The sequence below is a fragment of the Dendrobium catenatum genome, unplaced genomic scaffold (genome assembly GCF_001605985.2).
Source record: "Dendrobium catenatum unplaced genomic scaffold, ASM160598v2 fragScaff_scaffold_1103, whole genome shotgun sequence".
Classification (NCBI taxonomy): Eukaryota; Viridiplantae; Streptophyta; class Magnoliopsida; order Asparagales; family Orchidaceae; genus Dendrobium; species Dendrobium catenatum.
In genome coordinates this window covers 327,236-347,827 of record NW_021319565.1, presented here as the reverse complement: position 1 = coordinate 347,827, position 20,592 = coordinate 327,236, and the positions used below count along the sequence as shown (strand labels likewise).

The window sequence follows — 20,592 nt, the reverse complement described above, 5'->3', positions numbered from 1 at the left end:
TCTTTTTGGAGAAAAATAAAAATTTACTTTTAATACAAACAGAAGCTCACAAATCAAAGATTTAGTAATAAGTAAAATGCAAGAAATAAAGTCCAAAAAGTAAAAGCAATGAACCAAAAATTAAACATTGTAAAAATTTATAGTGGTTCACTCAACCTTGATCTATGCCCACTCTCCAAAGTCAAACACTAGGATAGTTGCACTAAAAACTTGATGACTCTCCTTTTACTAAAACAGTAAGGTAGAAAATCCCCTACAAATCACTTCCACCTCCTTAGTGCGACAGAGAATTCAAAACCCATTCCCCTTCCCGATGTATAAGGGTAATCTAATCCTTTCACCTCCTCGGTGTGGCCGAGTAGCCAAATCATTTTCACCTCTTAGATGTTGTGGATAAGATAGATCCTTCCCATAAAGAGACACCTCTCAGAGTTTCCCTCAAGAAAAGACATTGACCTTTGAGAAAGAAGGTGCAAAATTACCAAGAAATCATATGTTGGAATAACTCTCACACACTCTGTTATTCCCACAAGAATTTTTTCTCTCAAGTCCTCACCTTTCTCTCTCCCAAAGCAATGCTCCTTATTTAAAACGTTCTTATAGAAGCTCTCTCTCTCTCTCTCTCAAAAAATTATCAAAATACCTTCTTAATTGAATTAATAGGAGTATTTAAAGAAGGGATCACAGAACCCAAAAAATTCAACTCAACCATTATTGCTCATACTATATAATATGAGTGTCATACCTCATAATTATTCCAATAATCCCTGATAGTTCTACACAATGAAGGATGCACAATTAGATCATTTTAAATAATTTGATCTAATAATCATGTATGATATTACATTACACAGTATGATTTGTTCAATCAAATCTTATGTTAGTATAGGATGAAACCCTAGTTATTAATTATTGTCTTGGAATCTTCTTATTTTATCCCATACAATGTTATATCGTACCATATGAATAGTTTAAACTATCATATTTGTACTATAAAATCTTCAATCACATTTAATTATAATTTTGATTGCTTAATCTCATGGATTAATTTAGGCAAGATTTCTAAAGTTCATACAATACAAACCAAGTCAAACCATACGAATAGTACAAATTTTAATTTTTAAGAAGTTGCCTAAATATTATTAGCAATTAGGAGATCATAATGAAATGGATCATTCTGTACGATCACATTGGTACAGTACGATATGTTTAAAATTATTAATGTCTCAATTAGCTAATAAAATTAATTTTTTTGATCAACAGATCAAATAGTACAATAATGATTGTATTATATGAACTTTAGAAATTTTAATTTATTTATTTTTCACTCCTTGTGTGTGTGTGTGTGTGTATTGTTTCTAAGCTGGCATAAACCTTATATGCAACTTTTAACTCAAGAAATATAAATAAATGAAACTATAGACTCATATATAACATCAAACGTATTCTACCCAATCTTTTGTCGATCCTTTATTACATGGTGTATGGGGTAGCTAAAATTTTAGTTCACACCATGATAAATATGCAATGGAAATACAAGGATAAAAAAAGTAGAAAACTAATAGTGTTTGTTATCATCAAAATAATAAGCTTGGGATGCCATATAGAAACATCGTATACCTGATCCCTTACGTTCCTATAATGTTAAAAGTAGATTGTACATGAGAGTTGTTATATACATATAAAAGTCATTATAAATGTAATTTGTATATAGATCGAGTTGTACATCATCTTGAGGTATAAAGAGATAAATTCATCTTCTTATACATTCAAGCGGGGCATTAAAAGTTGATATATTCTCTTTTAGATGATAATCCCTTTTCAAATTCCTTTAAAAACTAGGAGCTCAAAGACAAAGAAGATGCATTTGATTCTAGATAAATTATAGGCTTAAAAATTTGGGTTTGTTGTTATAGAGACTGGCCACCATACATTCATGTAGAGTCTAATTCTATTGTAAAATTTCAAATCAATAAATTAGTTAAGTTTTATTTTATCTATACAATTTTCTTTTCTTTGCATCAATCCACATATTGCATGTATGTGGCTTACAATAGGGGGTAGCATATTTTCATAGATTTTCCATTGTAAGCATGATTTAAACATTGTAGGAATATTTATACTATTTCTTGGAATTTATTTCCTTGGTTACTATAATTACCAAATCCATTACCTATTCATGCATACATACATGCATATTTTACTTCTACCACGTTTGCTAGAGCCTTGGACTTTTACACCCATCATGGACAAGGTAAAGGGGTCCTCGATGTAGTCATAGGATGCTACACTTTTCCTGTTGGTATAGGACCTTTACGCTACCAAAATTTCAAAAAAATTTGAAGAGTTAAAAAAGTTTGTAACTAAATAAATATGCTAAAATTTAAAGTTTTTAGCGATTCATCTTGTTAGAATCATTTTAACTTAGAGTTAAAATTACTCATATTGAGTCACTGATTTTGATTATGATTTGTTACTTTGATCTCTAAGGATAGACCTAACTTTACTATGCACTACATCATGGATGAATTTTTGTGTATCAATTTTTTAGCTTACAGCTCGTTCCAAGTAGGCATAAGCCCAAAGGCATTTGTACATCTCACATTATATATATATATATATATATATATATATATATATTATTTTCTTATCGAAAACCCATGGAGGGTCCTACGCATTAATATAGGAAAAAATTACAAAGTCTTTAAAGGGACCTCGAGCCGACTAATGCTCAAAATGTTGCGGATCTGTTTTCATGGTTTATGATTTTGATGATAGCAAATACTCTTATTTCTCTAAGACTACCTTATCTACTAACATTTCAGGTTCACAAGATCAAGACTATAATTTGGAATCAGCTCAAGGTTTGGTAGACTAGGTCTGTGTCTGTTTGTACCATTTTTCCTTTCTTGAGTCTTTTGTAATTGTTGTGGCTCTTGATGTTAAGTAACAATGCACACACACACCTTGGAAGAATATCAGACTGTTCCCTAGAGTTTACTGTTTTTGATAACATCGTCTGAGATGATATTTATATCGGCCTTGACGATTAGTTCAAAAACAAAAACCCTAATTAGGGCATCATCCTTGTTAAGGTAGCTATCATTAAACACATAGTCCTGGACGATTTTGTATTGGCCAAGATGAAAGGCTCAAATCAGAAAGAATATGCTACCAGATCTATTTAGGAATTACTTATTTTTGGACATTATCCCAGTGGATCGGCCTGGCCTATCCAGCATAATTTTTCTTAAATAAATCTAGCAATTAAGGAGAGCAATTAATGGTGATTTGCACGATCACATCAACCGGGCCGATCATAGGATCGTCTGGTTCGATTTGACATCGGCCAGCTTCTTTTCAGGGCGATTTTTAGGATAATTATCCTCATATTTGAACTAATTGTCCAGTACGATATCCTATCGGCCTGTACGATATCCTATCGGCCTGTACGATATGGCCAAAAATTGACTAATCGTCCATAACCGACCAGGCTGATTGAGCATAATTTACGCTGATCGGCCAAGTAGATATTTATATCGTCCTGGATGATAAAGTCGGCAAGTTGTGTTAATGAACTCGTTTTGAGATCTTCCATTTAAGCTTTTGTCTTGGCACTTTTGTAAGTGTCTTTGGCAGCCATTCTAGATTCGTTCTTTTGGGTGGAACTTGAAGAGAGAGCTTGAAAGGGAGTGAGGAGTAGGTGAAGTTTGAGAGGGACAAGATCTTGTGACCCCAGAGCGAGTGTGGAGGAGGATTCCACGCGGTTGCTCCAACAGGCTTGCACCTTAATACTGTATGATTCAAGGCTTGTCTTGAGGGAAGTTCACTAAGGAAGAAGATCTCTTTGGTGTCAAAGGACCCGGTGACTCCGCCGCACCGGGGAAGGTGGAAGTGATTTTGTAAGGGCTTATCCGCCTAATTGAGGGGGATAAAGGAGAGACACTTAGTTTAGTGCAATATTTGGAGGGTGCCTCGAAGGAGTGGACGTAGGTCAAGGTTTGACTGAACCACTATAAATCTGGTCTGATCTTTGCTTTATTATTTATGCATTTATTTTTCTGCATTGTGTTTTCTCTGTGGTGAATCTTGGTTTTGGTTTTAAGGCTGTTTGTTTTAAAATATAGATTCACCCCTTTTTGGTTAGCCTTGGGATTGGTTCATAAGCGGCCTAACATCCCTAACAAACTTTCACAAAAGAGCTACAAAACTAAAAGCAAAAAAACCTACGAGCTCAAGATCCCTACTACGCAAAAGTATAGAATAACCTTGATACATCCTACGGTGCGCAAGGAGCACCCAAAAGAAGGAAGAGAATAAAAATAAGTTTGGAATAACATCTTCCCATCCAAATTTCCATCAGCACAAATACCTACAATAGTAATATCCTACAAAAACATATGATACCCACCACAACAATAGAACAAAGAGTAGTAATAACTTGCAATAAGAAAATTCACTAAAACATGGTTGAAACAGATTAAAATATGAAAGTGGAAAATAGAAAATAGCCACCTGGTAGGACAATACCAGGAACCCAAGAGGTGAGAAGGCCAAAAGCAAGACCCCACCAAACGCGTATCCCACCAAACAATCATGCAAAGGCACCAGGTTTCACTAGAAGAAGGAAAACTGGAACTAATGTAAACACCCAGACCCTCAGCATTAATTAAAATAGTCTCTCAAAGATAACCAAAGAAAACCCACTCAGAATCACAAAAGATATTCTGCCATAAGTAACTAAAAAACCTGGCAACAACAGATAACTCATTGCAATCCAAGCCTTTATAATTAAAATAGGACGGAATTGATCAAACATCAACCATCCACATAAAATGGAGACCCAACATAGAGCAAAGTACCATGAACCAACAAAAGAACATATACCAGAAAAAAAAAGTGAATAAGAAAAATCTCTAGACACACCAAAAAAGGTTCCCCATGCTGCAAAAAAAACCAACCAACAAATGATAAGCAGACAGACTAACCCGAAGAAGTAAAGCAGATTGAAAATGCCAGGAGGAACCCCATAGCCAACAGAGAAGAGCCACACCAGAAACACTAAGAAGTAACATATGATAAACCAATTTGATTCAATCTTAAGAGGCCTTTAACCTTAAAAGGTAGAATAGGAACCAAAATCTCAGTCATAGCATTCAAACTAAAACCCCATCTAGCAATCGACTGAGAACAAGCATTTCCCTCCTCAAGAATAACAGAGAAAGAGTTGTTTAAAATACTCAATAAATTCCTAATGTCCCTTCGAATATAAAACAAAGCAGAGGAACAAACTTTATCCTCCTTAGAATTAAGAGAATGATAATCAAAGTAAGAAGCAACCTCGACCACAACATTCATGTAATTAAGATTGGAACAAAGACTTAAACAATGAAGCACAACATAGGTAATAGAAAAATTTTCATCACAATTAGCAGTAGGACCAGTAAAACCCAACATATAATTACCATTATGATCTCTAGTAACACCACCATAGCCAATAATAGAATCCATTATCGCACTAGCCACATTCAACTTAGTAAAGTTAGGATGAGGCTTCATCCAAGAAGTACACCTAGGAACCTTATAAAAAATATCCACCTCTAAGTTAATACCAGAATAAGCCATAGTAAAGAAATAGTTCTTATAATTTTTGGTAGAAAGTAAATTAGCAGAGTAAAGAGCCACAACTTTGTCCTTAATATTATAGATAATTCTTTGATAGTCCATAACCACCCCATTAAAATGAGAATTATTCCACTCCAACCATAAGAGCCAAAGGATAAGAGAAGAAATCACATTTCTGACATCACCTTTGAAATTAACAAACCAATAGTTAAGCATAGAATTAATAGAACACATAAAAGTTAAATAATTGAATTGAAAGATGTCCTCAAAGTAAGTCCAAACATTAACAGCCAAGGAGCCATATATTAAAACATGATGCATATTATCCACATGGTAGCAGCATTGGCATTTAGAAGGGTGGATAAAACCTCTTTTCATCATATTCTCATCCGTAGGAATAAGCTTATATAAAATTTTCTAAATAAAAAAAGAAATCATAGAAAGTTTGCTTTTATGCCATATCATATTAACAAGATTGTATGTTTGATGCTTAGCTCTAAAGGAATGCCCGACATCATTTAAGCTAAAGCAACCATCTTTTGTCAATGCACAAAGCAACACATCATTCAAATTAATGTTCAGAGGTATCTTTAAAATATGATGAATAAAGAAATCAGGAAGAACACTAGAAGGTTTCTCCAAATCCAAACCATTATTATAGAAAAAGTAATTAACCTTCACAGTAGAATTAGAAGTAGTATTAGTTAAAGAGTCAATCGAATGGCCACTCAACCAATAATATTCCCAAATGAAAGTATTACCATTACCAAGACCCCACACAATAGAAGACTCAATAAACTAATTTAATAGAGCAAATGCACTACCAGACTTTAGAATTACCTTTACTAAAGCAACACATGGTGAGATGCCTTCCCCTATAATACTTGGCCACCATAAAATTAGCCCAAAAGGCTCACATTGGAATGAAGATTCTACCATAACTTGAAACAAAAAGCAAAGGCCAAATCAAACATAGACTTACATCCTAAGGCCCCTTCATGTAAAGTCCCACTCATTTATTCCAAGCAGACCCGTACCCTTCCAAAAAAAAATTATTGAAAATTCTATCAATCCTATTGCACATAGTCTTAGTAGGAAGAAGAGTTTGAAAACTATAAACAAGTATAGAACAAAGAATACTCTTTATAAGAATAAGCCGACCACAAAAACTTAGGAAATTTGAATCCCATGTAGGAAGTCTATTCTGCACCATAATAATTAAATCATAAAAAAGAAAGGACTTCTTTCTAACCTTATAAGGAGGCACACCTAAATACTTTAAACGTAAACAACCATGGCTAGTTCTTAACATGAATAAAATAACACTTATGCTTATTAAGAGCCAAACCACTTATTAATTCAAAATGTTTATAAATACACACAAGTATATTAATCCTATTCATCAAGGCATTCATAAAAATAATGAAATCATCAGCCAAACAAAAATGTAAAATTTTAGAGCCACCTAACGTTCTGAAGTAGAGACTAGGATACTTATAAAAAAGATTAGCAAGACTTCTAGACAGGTAGTAAGTAGAAATAATAAAGAGATTAGGCGAGATGTAATCCCCTTGTCTTAGACCATGAGAAGCCTTAAAAAAACCATGGCTCTAACCATTTACATTGATAAAAAATAAGGGCTTTCAATGCAATTCTTAATGAGGTTTATGAAATTTAAATCAAAGCCAAATAAATTCAAGATATTGTAAATAAAATTCTAATAATATCATCATAAGCTTTAGCAATATCCGATTTCAAAATCATATTACCACCTCTAACCTTAACATCAAAGTCTTGACAAAATTTTTGTGCCAAAATGATATTGTCTGTAATAGCACGCCCGTTAAAAAAGCTCATTTGAAAAGGGGAAATAGGCATAAGTAAAAAAATAGTTAACAGATTCATCAAAATTTTAGAAAGTAGTTTATAAAAGGTAGTACATAAACTAATAGATCTAAAGTTTTCAAAAAACTAACAGAAATGTCGTTGGGAATAAGCACAATAGAAGTAAAAGTAAAAAACCTCGTAATATGATTTCCATTAAAAAAATCAATGACATCAGAGAAAAAATCTTTATAAATAATAGGCCAAGTTTTATGAAAAAACTTCTTTGTGAAACCATCCGTACTAGCCACAGAATCACCATTTATATAAAAAATAATATCCTTAACGTCCTCAAGAGAATGAGATTTAGACAAGTCAAATATATCATCAAGAGAAATACTAATAGGAATAATAGATGAATTATCAAGAATAGAAGTATTAAAGGTTTTATTAAGATGATTTTGAAAATAATAAATAGCCAAATTAGCAATTTTAGCATCATCCTCAGAAATAGATCCATCGTCATGATTAATTTTGTGAATGTAATTAATAGCACATTTTTTATTAACCAAGGCATGAAAGTATTTAGTATTTTTATCACCTTCAACAAAATATTTAACAACTAATTTTTGCTTCCAAAAAATTTATTCTCGATCTTGTAATTTATAATGCTCATCCTTAGCCTCTTTCAAAAAATAGAAGTTGGTATCAGAAGGATCCAATTGATAAAGACTCTCATAAGAATTCACCCTATCTTTTGCAATTAAAATGTAAGAAATTTTTCTTAAAAAGCATTATGGTTCCACCAATTTAAAACTTTCATAAGTCTTTTCAGCTTAAGCAAAAGTCTATTCATACCAAAGATAGAATCATCAGGAAATATAAGGGCCAGCCAATTTTTCTTAACCACATCCAAAAAAAATTATGAAGTAACCACATGTTTTGATATTAAATTGAGATGGATAACCCATAGCTCTATTCTTAATTCTAATAAAAATAAGAGAATAATCATAGATGGTACAACTAAGATGTTCAACATCAATAAACTCAAAAAAATTAAGCCAAACATCATTAAATAATACCCTATCTATCCTTTGCAACAAATGCCCATGGTGCCAAGTGAAATTATTGCCAGAAAAACTAATATCATTAAGGTTGCAATCCATAATCATACCGTTTAAATCCACCATTGACTGATAGATAGAGAGTGATCCCCCTATTCGCTCAATCGGGTTAGTTATAATATTAAAATCTCCACCAACAAGCCAAGGAAGATAAAAAATACTATGAAATAGACAATTTGATCCATATAATCTTTCTAGTATAACAAGATGAGGCAGCATAAACAAAAGAATCAAAAATATTGGAAACTAAAAATTTTAATATTATAATGTAAGACTTGAGTAAAATTACCAATGATATCAATTCTAACAAAATATTTCTAAAAAACAAAAATTTTATTGGCCACATTCAACTTAGCATGTTTAAAAACCAAAAATTTAGTAGTACAAAGTAACTTATCAGTAGAAATAAGAGGCTCAAGGAGGACAAGAATAGATAAATTATGAATACGACATAAATTAACTCTAGCGTTAAAAGAAGGGCCATCCAATACCCCTAAAATTCCAAATAATTGTGTTAAACATGAGAAACAAAGATTAATGAGAAGTAAGTGAATGTATATTTCTGCGTGATTGTAAAATGACATTCCTTGGTTTTCTACCTCTGCTACCACGACCCTTGGCATAGCTCATATCATTATCATCTATAGCAAAACATTTAGCCAACATATCCACCTCCATGTTAGTAAAAGCACCACTAAGATAATTATCAATTAAAGGAAGCTTACTTTCTTTTATCATACCTAAATGCCCCGTAGAAAGAGGAAACTCACCATCCACAAAGAAAACAACATCTTCCATAGTGGTAACATTATTCACAACAACTCCACTAATTTCCCTCACTTTCTTAGATTGGACATTAGCCAATCTCTCTACTTGGGGCAAATCATCCTCAAGCAATATAGGCTAAGCTCTTTCAGGAATCTACTCATAAACTTGATCATTCATAATATGAGATTGAAGCTTATTAGAAAAAGTAGTGTCAACATCAATAACAACTATATCAGACAATGTTTGCTTTGAAACACAAGGATTAGATGAAGAAGAAGGCATAATAATGGTATTAGAATTGGTTGGTAACATTTGTTTCTCCCCTCCAGTGAGATCTGAACATAATATATTATCCAATTTGGGATCCACACTTTGATCACTGAGAAATTCACCCCCATTAGAAGAGGTAGGATCGGTATGAATTAAACCAGGCTATAGTATAACCTCATCATTACCTTGAGCCATATCACCATTAGCATCCATAATATTATGTTTCAATTCAATATTAACTTGGTCAATTGAAATGCCCTCTTTCACCTTGGACTACCTAGCAATTTCTTTTTTCTTCTTAAAATGTGGATGCAATTTAAAACTCTCACTTAAACCATGAACCGAGCATCTTACAATCTGAGAAAAATATATGAAAGTTTTAAAATTCAACTTTCTAAAAATAAGCATTCAATTTAGAACCTAGCCATATCTCAATAGGATGCTTTTTTTTAAATATCTAACTCAACTAAGACTTGAGCCATCAACGGACAAGAAATTGAGGCCGTCGCCTAGTCCTTTTATAATGGCCTACCAAGAATAGAAGAAAGACCAAAGAGAATTTAATTAAAGAAATGAAGCCTAAGATTAGGGAAAGAAACCGAAAAAGGAGAAATCGTGGACTCCTCACGGACATCAAAATTTGGTGTCCACGTAAGGAGTCTCATTTGATAAGCCTGAATATAATAAGATCTTATCAAAAAAATACAACTATAATCAAAATCATTGCTCAGTTGAATCGCCACATGATGGGGATAAGCAAGCCAGTATGAAAGGAACCTATAATCTTCATATTAATGAAAAACTTGTGAAAGGAACCCAAGATCCTAGTATAAAATAAAACATATATTAGTTTGCTAAGAGAGGGGAACATTTTTCCTGATGTCGAACAAGCTAATCCCATTTTATTTTTATATTTAAAATGATAGGTAAATGTGAAGTTTATCCTTTTGGATAATGCTTATATTCTCTATACTAAGTTAGAATTCAAAAATAATTTTTTTTTTGTTTCCTCATAAATTTTCTTTTTCCTCATATGCTCAAATTAATATTATCCTTTAGGGTAATCTTTATATTCTAAAAAAAATATATATAGTTTTTTTTAATGAAATATTAAATATATTAAATCAATGGTACAATCATTATATAGTTACTTTTGTTAATATTGTTTAATATGATTTATACATGATTATGAATCCATATCATGGGTTTGATTATTTTGCTAAGATAGTATTCCATATCATGGGTTGAGAAGTTGGATATGATTAACATATATGAAGGTTTTAGGTTTTAAAAAATTAAATAGGTCAAACTAGGTCAACCATGGATAACCATGTACTCAAATGAATTAAAATCAATGTAATGACGACTATAAACTTGTACAGAGAATTCATAAGGGTTTTCAAAATTATATGCAACAAGTTGCTTTATAAAGTCGCATGAGTTGTTAATATTTAAAGGTTTTATGAGCTTGGAATATGCTTTAGGTTTTAGGGATTAGAATGTTATGTAGACATCAAAAAGGGTTAAATAGACTTTAGGGACAAGCCTAATCAATATGCCATGGAGGGGCCTTCACATTAAATATTACAAACAATTTTAAGGTCCTTAAGCGATACCATCAATTGTCAAATGCTCGAATGAGCTACAAAACAAAGCAAAAGAAAACCTATGAGCTGATAGTCTCCACTAAGCGAGAGTACAAGGAAGCCTAATAACATGCTAAAGATTCTATAGACAAGCATCCAAAAAAGAAAGATATAAATATGAAAATGAGGCAAAATCTTTTAGCAAAAAAACTTAATCACAACCATAATAAACTCCGCCTGAAATTCATAGAGGCTAAAAAACAAAAAACTATAGCACAAAAAAGTATAGGTGAAACAAAAAGAATTACCTAAATTTAAGACAGAACAAAAGTTAGTACAGTAAATTCTACATAATAATAACGGATCCAAGCTCTGTAACCACATTAAACCAAATTAAGGATACAGACTTATGGAGCTCAAAATAAAATTAAACCAGGAAACCTCATAAAGGTAATCCACATGCCACTCAATCCTACCAATAGGATCAATAAAAAATTCCCACTCAAACAGCCCCAAACTATAGAACATAAATCCCACAAAATAGAAACACAAAGCCCCCTGGCTAACACCCAGCCTGAAAAAGAGCCCCAATCCATCCTGCAAAATACGGTAATCCAGATACCAATCAATGCTGAAAAGACCATATGAGATAAACAAAAGCAAACCAACATTCTGCAACTTCAAAATAGAACCAAGGTAGCCCCAAAACAAAACCAAACTCTCACGGATATTCCCAGCCATCAACTACAACAACCTAAAGGTAGGAGAGCAACAATTAAGAAAATCATCTACAGCATAACTGGTGCAATCACAACTCAAGTCCATATCCACAAAGACCTCAACTAAAGTGAACAAAGCCAAAGAGAAATGCCAGCAGTAGTTAAAAAACACCATAACACAATAATATAAGAGAAAGGTGATAGTTAGAGTGAATCACAGAAACCTCCAAAGAAAGATCAAACCTCACCAGGCATACGACCCATGCTAACCCATAAAACCACCAATTCAGGGAACCATGAACAAAACCCAATATAAAGAAAGCACAACACACCAACTGGCAGATAAAAAATAGAGCAGAAACCAAATGGAACAGCCAAAGTAGCATCCCAGCTGATAATCCAAAAGTTGAAAAAATAGATCCCAACAACACAAGAGTTAAAACAAACACCACCAACCACCAACAGAAAAGTAAGGAGAGCTAGAGTTGAAAGAAAAAAATTAAAACCATCCGTACAAAAATAAACTATCACCAAACCACACAACCCCATACAGAGCATCTAAAAATTAGCCAAGGAAAAAGCCCCAAAGAAAAAGAGCAAGAAGAAACCAACCAAAAAAATGACTTAAATTCTAACATAAGGTAAACCAATAGCATCAAGTCTAAGAATACCATTTAAAGCCACTAGAATGGTGGACCCAACAAAATATGGAAAACACTCTAGACCACACCCACAATTAATAAGCCAAGAAGCCAAGCATTACCATCATTGCAAATATGATAGAACAAATAAATCAAAATATCAATAGATTCTTAATTTCCCTCACCTGATAAAATAGATCAGGATTGCAACAAATATCATCACCAAAATATAAGAGTTGGAAATTATAATCAAAGTTAACCTCAATAAAAATATTAATTAAGTTAAGAGAAATACACAACTTAAGACCATAAAGAATAGCCATGGCGGTAGCAAAGTAAACCTTACCATTTTATAAATGACCAGAAAAAGCCATAATAAGACAACCATTACTGTCTCTAATAGCTCCACTAAAGCCCACAAAAGAATCCCTGCTAGCACCATCCACATTTAGCTTATAGAAATTTATGGGGGGTTTAGTCCAATAAATAATTTTAGCCTCTTTAGCAATAGTATCTCCCTCCAAACTAAGGCCAAAGGAAGACCCAACAAAATAAAAGTTTTTAAATTTTCAAAGAGAGCAATTTAACAGAAACAAGTGACAAAAACTTTATCCTTCACATTCTGGATAACCTTATGATGATTCATCTGAACACCATTAAAAAGATAATTATTCCTCTCCAACCATAAGGACCATAATATGAGAGAAGGAATAATATCTCTTATGTGCCCTTTAGAATTAATGAACCAAGCAGTCAGCATAGAATTAAGGGGCAAATGAGCATTAAAATAGCTTAACTAAAACATGTCATCAAAATAAACCCAAGTTTTAGAAGGAGTAGGGCCATAAATAAAAACATGATGCATATTCTCAATATGGTAACAACATCGATTGGAAGGCAAAAAAAAAAACTTTTTTGGTGAGATTATCATCCGTTGAAATAAAATTATGCATAATTCTCCTGACAAAAACAACCACAGTTTTAGGTATGCTTTTATTCCAAATCAAAGGGAAAATATTATCAATATTCCTCCTAGATCTAAAAGCATGCCAAGCATTATTTAAGTGAAAACTTCCATCTTTAGACAAATAACATAAGATGACTTGATAGGAAGGTTTAGAATTTGATGAATAATGAAGACAAGAATAACATTAGAAAGTTTCTCATCATCTCAGAAATTATCAGTAAAAAAATAATTAACCTTAATGCCGCAATGGTGGAAGAATTCATAATGGAGTCAATAGACTGTTTACCCAACCAACGATCTTGTCAAAAGAAAGCATTACCTTCACCAAGACCAGAAGAAATGAAGTGCTTAATATCCCATTCAACCATGCAAAGCCTTTGCCACACTCTAGAATCACCTTGATTAAAATGACAAGTAGTAGGGTGCTTACCAACACAATACTAGGCATACATAAAATTAGCCCAAAGGCTCACTTTAGCATGAAAATTATACCATAATTTAAAAGAAAATGCCATAGCCAAATCATTCATTATTTTACAACCTAAACCCCCTTTAGTCAAAACAACGTAGTAGAAATTATCCCAAGAAGCCCAGGCAATTTTGGAGTTAGAAGAAGTACCTTTCCAAAAAAAAAAGTTCTTGATAAGCATATGCACTCTACTACAAATCGCTTGAGTCAGAAGAGTAGTTTGAAAACTATAAATCGTCAAAGAGAAGAGAAGACTTTTGATAAGAGTAACTCTACCACCAAAGCAAAGAAAATTAGAATCCCAAAATAAAAGTTTATTCTAAACAGAGGAAATAAGATCATCGAAGAGAAAGGTTTTATTTCTACCTTTAAAAAGAGGGACACCAAGATACTTAATGGGTAATTAACCATGCATAAAACTAGTTAAATCTTTAATGGCTAAAATATGATCATTAGGAATTCTCTTAGAAGTAATAAAAAAATCTTTTTTTTTTCTATTAAGAGATAAGCCACTAACCATTTCAAATGGATAGAAAAAATCCATAAGTTTATGAATCCTGTTAGCATAAGCATTTATAAAAATAATAAAGTCATCAACAAAACATAAATGAGATATGGGAAAACCACCAAAAGTTCTAAACTAAAGATCAGTAGTATTCTCAAAAAGATTGGTAAGGCCCCTAGATAAAAATTTAGCAACAATAATGAAAAGGGCAAGAGAAATTGGGTCACCTTGTCTTAAACCGTGAGAGAATTTAAAATAACCATTACTAGAAACATTAACAATAATAGAGAAATAAAAACCTTCAATACAATTCCTAATAAGTTTAATAAAAACTAAATTAAAGATAAACAAATTTAGAATGTGACAAATAAAGTTCTAATCAATATTGTCATAGGCCTTGGCAATATCCTGCTTGAAAATCAAGTTACCTCCTCTCACCCAAACATCCAGGTCTTGGCAAAATTCTTGAGCCAACAAAATATTATCCATAATGGCCTTCCAATTCACAAACCTCATATGAGATGGAGAGATAAGTCTAGGTAAAATAGAAGTAAGATGATATAAGAGAATTTTAGAAATCAATTTGTTAAAAAAGGTACAAAGACTTATAGGTCTAAAATCATTCCAAGTATTGACTAAGTTATTTTTTGGAATAAGGACAATAGAAGTAGAAGTAAAAATCTTAGCGATAAAATTACCATCAAAGAAATGCAAAACAATAAAAAAAGATCATTATTAATAATGCGCCAAGATTTTTGAAAAAATATAGTGGTAAAACCATTAGGACTAGCCACAGAGTTACTATTCATACCAAAAAGAGTCTCTTTAACTTCCTCAAAAGAAGGAGGTTTAAAAAGAGTCTCATTCTCCTCTTTAGATATAAGGTTAAGAATAAAAGAATAATAAACAATCTGAGCTGGACTAAAATTCTTATTAAGGCGATTTTTAAAATGTTGAACAGCTACATTAACAATCACCACAATTCTCTCAATGAAAAAACCATCCTCCTGTTGAATTTGATTAATACAATTTTTACCTCTTGACCAATGCCTGAAAATATTTAGTGTTATTATCACCTTCAACAAGGTGCTTAGTCACAACTTTCTATTTCCAAAAGACCTACTACTAATCTTGTAATTTAAGAAACACCTCTTTAGCATTTCTTAATAAAGTGAAATTAGCATCAGAAGGATCAACTTGATAATTAGACTGAATAGTATCAACTTGGTGCTCCACTTTCAAAATATTTGTAAAGAGATTTTTAAACACATTATGGTTCCACCAATTTAAACCTGCTTACTCCTTCTCAGCTTAAACCAAAGTCTCCTCATGCCAAAACTATAATTATTCGAATGTCAAGGAGCTTGCTAATTATTCAGAATAACATCTAAACAGAGTGATGAAGTAACCACATGTTTTAAAATTTGAATTGAGGAAAAGCATTAAATTCTCTAAAATTAAGGCTAATAAGAAAACGGGAGTCACTAGAAAGAGTTCTGCTAAGATATTGAACATTAAAGGAGTTAAATGAGTTAAGTCTTGAATCATTAAAAAAATCATGATCCAAAATCATATAAATTACAATCCAAAATTATGTAACTAAAATCCTCCAAAGACCGTTAAGAAGAGGAAGAGCCTCCTATCATCTCAGAAGGGTTAGTAATAACATTAAAATCAGCACCAACAAGCTAAGGTAAATTGCAAAAACTACAAAAATTAATGGTTTGATCCCAAAGAAATTTCCTAATGTATCGAGAAGAAGCAGCATACACAAAAGAAGCACATCAATGAAAATTAAAAACCTCAACATTATAATGCCTCACTTAAGTAAAGTCAACAATAACATCAATTTTAATAGGATCCTTCCAAAGAACCCAAATCTTATTAGTCACATTCGAAATAACATAATTAAAATCCAAAAATTGAGATGTACTAATCGACCTAGAAGAAGAAACAACAGGCTTAAGCAAAACAAGAATAGAAATATTGTGAACACGACATAAATTCTTATCACATAATCTAGAAGAGGGACGACCAATGCCCCTCACATTCTGAATAATATAATTAAACATAAAAAAATACAATTAATAAGAAGTATACGAGCAAGTGGTCCTAGAAGATTGCAATGTGATATGTTGTTTCTTCCTTCCTCTCTTACTATGAAACTTAATGTAACTAGTATCATTATAATCTTTAGCAAAGGATTTAACCATAATATCCATATCCTCAGCATTATTAAAAGCATCACTATGAGAAGGCAATTTTAAGAAAAGCTTACTATTATCATTCAAGTCTACCTGCCAAACCTCTTGTTGCAAATCATCTCCCTCAAAGCTACAACCATCCTACATAATTGATTTACTTTTATTAGCATTATTATCCACCATGCCACCTTGGCCTTCATCCTAAGAAATAATAATAAATTGATTTGAAACAAAATTAGAATAATTATTCTTAACCATCTTCACATCAATATCAATGAAATTATTGTTATTAACACATTGAATAATAGCTGAAGATGGGATAATAATTTGATTAATAGTAGAATTTGACCCTTGCTAATCCAAAGCTTGACCTTCCATATGCAAAGAAGAGGTAGAATTTACTCCCTGGTCACAATTAGGGTTAGCAATTGGAATTGAAGAAGGCTTCTTATAAATTAATGCACATTGTATTAATTTATCATCATCATCCATTATCAGTATGACCCACAAACTCTTCTGGAATGCTAGTCTCAATCAAATCCTACAAGCTAGAAACATTTCCTTCAACCATTATATTAGGAGCCACATTATTTCCATCAATCGAAGGTCCATTAAACTATGTGTATCTTTAGTAGAAACCATCTCCTTACGGAAATGAGGATGCAACCTAAAGCACTTATTAACTCCATGACCATGCATCTTACAATTTGAACAGAAAATGGGAAGTTTTTAAATTTACAATTTTTAAAAATAACCATTCAATTCAGAGCATATCCAAATTTCATTCGGATGCTTTCTAAAAATATCCAACTAAACTAAAACTTGAGCCACAGAAGGTCTAGCAAAAGATGTAGTAGATTTGTCTGCTTGTAATGGCCAACCAAAGATTGAAGCAAAACCAAATAAAATCTAAGAATTGAAAAAGCTAAAGCATAAATTTGGGAATGAGTTCCACACAGGAACAATAGGAGATTTCTCACACACATCAAAATCCAGATTCCATTTAAGTAACCTCATTTGACAAGCTTATATATAATAAGATCTCCTTAACAAAATGTGACTATAATCAAGATCGTTGGTGAGTTGTATTGTGATATGATGCGGATTTAATAGACTAATGTGAAAGAAATTAGAAAGCTTAAGATTCATAAAGAATTTTATAATCACATGTAGGTTAGGTCTATAAAGAACAAACTTGCCCACAAATGTGAGAGCAAATGGCGCAACATGCTGTGACACCACCGAATCATCAAACATTAGGACAATACATCCCTTAAAAGAAGTAAAAACAAAGTGAAGCTTAGTAGAAGTTGAAGAAGAACCTACTAGAACATCCATAACAGAGTGAGTTTTTCCATCAGGGAAGAAAGACAAGGTGGGGATAGATAATGTCGGGGAAATCATCTCCAATAAGAAAAACAATTGAGAGAAACCTCAAAACCAAGTGTAGGGAATATCAAAGAAGCCAACAAGGAAGAAAAAGAATGAAAAAAATCAAACCAGCCACTCCTGGGGCGAAGAGAGGAAGTGGACGATCATAAACCCTAAATTTCCTCAGAATCGCCCAAAGCAGAGACACACAAATGGCTTTAGTTTTTTTTTTTTTTTTTTTTTTTTTTTTTTTTTTTTTTTTTTTTTAGGGGAAACCCATGGAAAGGGCCTATGCATTGATTAGAAAATTGATTATAAGGTCCCTCTAGCTCCGTACTGCTAAAAAGAGCTTTAAAATAAAATAAAAAAAAAAACTTACGATCTTGAGGTCCCTACTAACAATCATTACAAAATACCATAGGAAAATGATACTGTGCTCAAGAACAAGCACCAAAAAAAGAATAGAACTTCAAAAAACCACAACTAAGTTCTACTTGCCTTTGATGATTTGATCTTTATGCCCACCTGCAAAAAAGGGCACCTGTAAAACAAAATGATGCACTAAAAGGCTACACCCAAAATCAAAATAATTAGGATTATACTTCCTGCTCTTATAGCAATCTAGACAGAGAAAAAACAAGTAATTCCCAATAAAAAAATCAATAATGAAATAAGTATTTAGCATTATTGCTCAACACAGGGCTAGAAAACCCACTGTTCAGAGAAGCATGAAACCCATATGGATAAAAGGAATTCAAGGAAAACTGAATAATCACAAGGTCCTCCACACCAAAGGAAAAGTAAGCAAGGCACCTTAAAATAGCAACCGCAACCACATAAAAACATATGGCCACCAATAGCTTAATCCTGAGTAATATTAGAGGCACGAAATAGATACAAAGAAAAGGATTCAAAGGCTGCCACAACCAAACCCCCTCATTCTCCAAGACAAAATGCCGAATGTAACTCCAAGATTGAAGATATAGCATAGGCTTTCCCAAGCACAAAAGCAGTAAAATAAAATGCCAGAAAAACCAATCCCAGAAAAAATAAGCGCAAGCAAAAAGGAACAACCATGAAATAGTAACTAAATAAAATATATAACCACAAAAGATAAAAATACCATAGACACCAAAGATGACCAGACCTCCATATAGAAAAAGATGGACACCATCCTAGCTAGAAAGCTGGAACACACAAGCACCCCTAAACCACCTCCAAGCAGGGCTAGACGACACCATAAACAAGCCAAGGAAGTGCAACATCTAGAGCCCAAACAACTCAAAAGGAAATATAAGGTAAATTATTGGAATCTAAACTTAAAAAAACTTTAAAGCGAGTGGGAAGATTAAACCCAGATAAATCATATAAACTTTCTAAACTACAACCCTAGTTAGCAAACCAATTAGCACAAGCATTCCTTTCCATAGAAATATGATGAAATGAATGATTCAAAAAAATAAGAAGGTTCTTAATATACCTCACATGACAAAACAATTCAGAAGAGTAAATAGTATCCTTGAAAGACTTTAAGAATTGTTAGTTATAAATGGAATTTATCTCAATATGAACATTCGAAAGCCCAAGAGAAATACAAAGCTTAATGCCATAAAGAATGGCAAAAATCAGGGCAAAATTCACATCATCCTTTTACACAAGATTCACGAAGGCCACCACAAACCCACCATTGCTATCTCTGATCAGCCCACCACAACTAAAAGAAGATTCATTAAAGGAACCATCCACATTTAACTTGTAAAAGTAGTAAGGGGGCTTGATCCAATAAATCAGGTTGGGGTTAGTATCAACAACCCCAATAATACCAAAAGTAGAAACCACATAAAAAAGTTTTTAAAACTCTTAGAGGATAAGAGATTGATAAAATAAAGGGCTAAAACCTTGTCCTTCACTTTCTGAATAATCCTATTATGGTTTCATAGGGATACCATTATATAGAGAATTATTTCTATCCAACCATAAAAATAATAATATAAGAAAAGGAATAACATTTATAATATGACCTTTAGTTTTAATAATCCATGATCTAATCATATTGAAAATAGGCAATTTTGCATTAAAAACATTTAAATGAAATAAGTCGTCAAAATAGATCCAAATTTTGGCGGCTAAAGAACCAGAAATGAACCCATGATACATGTTCTCCACATGAAAGCAACATTGACACTGTGGCAAAATAAAACCTATTTTAATAAGGTTGTCATCGGTAGTAATAAACTTATGCAAAAGCCTCCAAACAAAAACCTCCATAATAGAAGGAATACTTTTGTGCCAGATCATAGAGAAGATAATATCAACATGCTTCTTTATTCTAAAAGTGTTTCAAGCATCCTTAAGTCTAAAATTACCATCTTTAGACATATCACATAACTTTAAATGATCAGAAGAAGTATTAAGAGGAAGGTTAAAAATTTTGTGAATATAAAATCTAGAATAACATTAGTAAACTTCTGATATTCCTAACAATTATAATTAATGAAGCGATTCACCTTAATAGTTAC

General features: G+C 32.4%; 1 protein-coding gene across 1 annotated transcript; it reads right to left on the bottom strand.

Annotated features, from left to right (window-relative positions):
* Nucleotides 1–5,061: 5,061 nt before the first annotated feature.
* LOC110098515 lies at nt 5,062–5,511 on the bottom strand. Its single transcript, XM_020825375.1, has one exon. The coding sequence runs from the start codon at nt 5,509–5,511 to the stop codon at nt 5,062–5,064; it is 450 nt and encodes a 149-aa protein (XP_020681034.1).
* Nucleotides 5,512–20,592: the final 15,081 nt, after the last annotated feature.